This window comes from Sinocyclocheilus anshuiensis, unplaced genomic scaffold (genome assembly GCF_001515605.1).
Source record: "Sinocyclocheilus anshuiensis isolate Anshui unplaced genomic scaffold, SAMN03320099.WGS_v1.1 scaffold1794, whole genome shotgun sequence".
NCBI classification, from domain to species: Eukaryota; Metazoa; Chordata; class Actinopteri; order Cypriniformes; family Cyprinidae; genus Sinocyclocheilus; species Sinocyclocheilus anshuiensis.
Genome location: NW_015544222.1, coordinates 158,426 through 162,867, shown reverse-complemented (window position 1 = coordinate 162,867; position 4,442 = coordinate 158,426). Strand labels below are relative to the sequence as shown.

Sequence of the window (4,442 nt, the reverse complement as noted above, 5' to 3'; positions counted from 1 at the left end):
TCTCGTTCCCTCGAGGAACCAGGGTTACATACGTAACCTGCGACGATTCCCATCATGCTTGCTATGATTAATTTTATGATTAAGACCTTTAGCGCATTCTAACCAGTTCCGTTTATTTGTCAGTCATCAAATGGGCAGGAAAAATTTGCCATTTTTATTTAGGAAATAATTCACACAAAAATAATCATGTTCATGTTTAAAAAACAAATGGGGCATTCTTTTCTTTTAAAGATCACAAGTGGAATAGCAGGAGTTTTCAAGCTGAATGGTGATCACAAATTTCAAGTCAGATTTTAAAGATATTTAGTAAATAACAACTTAAATTTTAATACAACACTCTGATATGGTTTGTAATATAGCATACAAGAAGAAATGTTCATTCCTGGGTGAATTATAATTTGTAAGGTTAAGATTTTGTGGATATGCTGACAAAAATTAAAACAAACTACTCGTGCTAAGCATGTACAGTAGGAAATCAAAGGTCAACTTTGATTTCATTGCATCAAACCTTTTGTGCAGTCCTGCCTCATATTTTGTTCATTATTATTTTAACATTACAGACAAAGTACTCCATATTTATTGTTCTGGAACGTAATCTCATTTTTCATATTACAAGTGACATTTGATGACTTGTAGCAATGGTGATTGGCTTGACGTGTGCACAGCTTTCCTTGTAATCACCATTGACATTCAAGCGAATCACAACCTAATCGCTCTCATGCTCTGAGCCATGTACTTATGTCATTATGTCAGTGTGTCACATCCTCATAGCCTTGCCATATAGTTCAACAGCATTTAATACTAGCATCATGTTTCTGAAAAATGCAATAAAGCTTTTAGACATTGAAACGTCACATTAAAAAAAAAAAATCTCATTGTTTTGATAGTTAATCATCTTATTCGATGGCTGATACAATGGCTTAATTGAACAGAGTGATCCAGATCATTTTGTTAACTTATTATCCCTGAACTGTTGAAGAGCTGTAATTAATCACTGATTGCAGCTATCAAGAACCAGGCAACTGGGCATTACATTCTCAATGGCAAAGGAGAAGATGCGAGATCTCGGCGCTTCATCGAGATGGGAGTGGAGTGGGACTACCTCATTGAGGACAATGTCGAGACTCTTCACACTGATGGTCCTCTACATGATGCAGTTGTTGTTCTGGTAAATAAAACTTTCTAATTTTAGGCTTAAAATAAGATATGTAATAATGTGATATATTCAATTATTAGCAAGCTTGATAGGTACCATATTGGTTATTGGCCAATATTTGTATTTTTATTTATTTTTATGTCGAGTAGACTGATACTGGATATTAAATTTTGAATCTCACTTTCCCTATTTTAACATTTGAAATATCTTTGTCATCATCTGATGTTTACTTAAAGTTAATATTTAATAACACTAATAATTCAACAGTTAAAAGGTCATCTTTAGCAAATCACAAAATGAATATTAATTTTAATACTGTACATTATAATGTTGTGATGCCTAAAATTTATTTGTAGCATTTAAAAAGATTGATTGTAGTTTTTAGAGTTTTTATTTCATTTTTTATTTAGACAAGTTAATACCAGGCAACTGGGCATTACATTCTCAATGGCAAAGGAGAAGATGCGAGATCTCGGCGCTTCATCGAGATGGGAGTGGAGTGGGACTACCTCATTGAGGACAATGTCGAGACTCTTCACACTGATGGTCCTCTACATGATGCAGTTGTTGTTCTGGTAAATAAAACTTTCTAATTTTAGGCTTAAAATAAGATATGTAATAATGTGATATATTCAATTATTAGCAAGCTTGATAGGTACCATATTGGTTATTGGCCAATATTTGTATTTTTATTTATTTTTATGTCGAGTAGACTGATACTGGATATTAAATTTTGAATCTCACTTTCCCTATTTTAACATTTGAAATATCTTTGTCATCATCTGATGTTTACTTAAAGTTAATATTTAATAACACTAATAATTCAACAGTTAAAAGGTCATCTTTAGCAAATCACAAAATGAATATTAATTTTAATACTGTACATTATAATGTTGTGATGCCTAAAATGTATTTGTAGCATTTAAAAAGATTGATTGTAGTTTTTAGAGTTTTTATTTCATTTTTTATTTAGACATTTTTTAAGTTAATTTTTAACAATTCAATTTTAAATAACACACTTTTATTATGAGCCATGAAAATATGTGTCCTTATTGGCCAGAATATGTGTGAACTTTTTAAAGGCATGAATTTTGGAGCCATTTCCTTTTCCAACACATCTTTATGTCTTTATATGAGGAATAGAGCGAAACTTTGTGCCAATTTTGTTTCCTCCTTATGTTCCCTCCATTCACTTTCTTTATTCATGCTTCTAAGAGGGTGTATCATGATTAAAATTAAGTGCCGATTTACCCCTTTGTCAAAGGCCAGTTGCACGGCAACATATATATTCCCTTTCATTTCCTTAATTGAGTTCAGAACTCAATGGGATGGGAATTGTTTGGTTGGCCATAGCAGCCATTGTTTAATTTAATTTTCTGTAGTTGCACGTGTGCAAAGAATAAATGCCATTCACAGATGTTCAAAGACAAAGAGGCGACACGCTTTTCCTTCCCTTTCTGGCATTAAAACGTTCTGTCTTCATTCTTTAATTGGTAAGAAGGAATAATGGAATAATTATGGATTATGCCGAACAGACCATCATTTGAATAAGTATGTTAATGAAAATGCAAGGCTTGCTAATCATGACTTGCCATGATAAAAATAGAATAAAGACAAAAAAAAATACAAAAATACAACACTGCAGAGTGTGAGGTAGAGTAAGCGCAGTCTTGGATGAGTGTGTGTGATACATGCAGAGAGCCTAACACCTCCCCACACACAGTATATGGTGTTGCTCATCATGCTTCACCATATACTGTCCTGTCCAAAGTCACAGCTGATGTCAGTCGATTTTTTTCGTGTTCATCGGAAAATCCAGACTCAAAGCAGCACACTTCTTTTTCCTCATGGGCATTTCTGACAGAAGTGTAAAGCTGACATTTGCAGCTTGGAGTTCTGTAGAAGGTGTTTATAAATCTGATGTTGTTCCACATATGTAATTTACTATAGCATAGAATGTTAAGGGGCATCGGTCAGTTTATCAGTTATGCAAAACTTATTGGTTGAAAATTACTGCAATTGACCAATCAGAATCAAGTATACCAGAGGTGCACTAATAGCCCATTCACACGTACAGTGATTTTATTGCTGTCTTATTGGGTGCTAGTTGGCATTTATGCTGCTGGTAGCCCTGAAATCATTGGTGGTCATGCACAACCTTAGAAAATCTGATAAACAATCGGATTTTCTTGCTGCTAAAAATCATATCAAGATCAGTGAATATGAACACATGAATCAAACTAATTCTGAATGTGCTAATTTGCATAAAGTTAAACTGGGCACATCTACATTTGGCACTGGAAATAATCAACGCTCACTGAATATTTGCAACTATTGTGATTGACCCTTTAAAGGATTAGTTCACTTCCAGAATAAAAATTTCCTGTGATGTTGTTCCACATATGTAATTTACTATAGCATAGAATGTTAAGGGGCATCGGTCAGTTTATCAGTTATGCAAAACTTATTGGTTGAAAATTACTGCAATTGACCAATCAGAATCAAGTATACCAGAGGTGCACTAATAGCCCATTCACACGTACAGTGATTTTATTGCTGTCTTATTGGGTGCTAGTTGGCATTTATGCTGCTGGTAGCCCTGAAATCATTGGTGGTCATGCACAACCTTAGAAAATCTGATAAACAATCGGATTTTCTTGCTGCTAAAAATCATATCAAGATCAGTGAATATGAACACATGAATCAAACTAATTCTGAATGTGCTAATTTGCATAAAGTTAAACTGGGCACATCTACATTTGGCACTGGAAATAATCAACGCTCACTGAATATTTGCAACTATTGTGATTGACCCTTTAAAGGATTAGTTCACTTCCAGAATAAAAATTTCCTGATAATTTAACCCCCCCCAATGGGAACCAATGGGTTGAAGGTCCAAATTGCAGTTTCAATGCAGTTTCAAAGGGCTCAACACAATCTCAGCCGAGGAATAAGAGTCTTATCTAGTGTAACAATCTGTCATTTTCTAGGAAAAAAAAATTATATACTTTCTAACCACAAATGCTCATCTTGCACTAGCTCTGCGATGCGCGTCCGTGACTTCACGCATTACGTAATGCAATATATTTCCTCTTCTACTGTTAAAGGCTTGGCTTGGTTCTATCTGACATCTATTGAAGCTGTGGTGTGTGTGAACTGAAGGTCCTTGAGTTAAAGGAATTTTAAGTGAACATCACCCATCTTTAAATGTGCCAGTCAAAGCTTAAGCTTTTTGTCTCTCTAAACTAGTGTTGTTTTTGGCGGCCTGTTTTAATTTTAGTTTTAG

General features: G+C 34.3%; 1 protein-coding gene across 2 annotated transcripts in view; it reads left to right on the top strand.

The window, feature by feature from the left end:
* The first annotated feature begins 962 nt into the window (after positions 1-962).
* Positions 963-4,442, top strand: part of LOC107697257 (A disintegrin and metalloproteinase with thrombospondin motifs 3-like) — a 24,275-nt gene continuing 20,795 nt past the window's right edge. Inside the window, exon 1 of one of the 2 annotated variants that reach the window (XM_016497976.1) lies at positions 963-1,168. In XM_016497976.1, the coding sequence (XP_016353462.1) occupies positions 1,082-1,168 (87 nt within the window). In that variant the 5' untranslated portion in view covers positions 963-1,081. Of the gene's footprint in view, positions 1,169-1,585; positions 1,732-4,442 lie in introns of those variants that run through there. The other variant, XM_016497975.1, reaches the window with a different exon arrangement.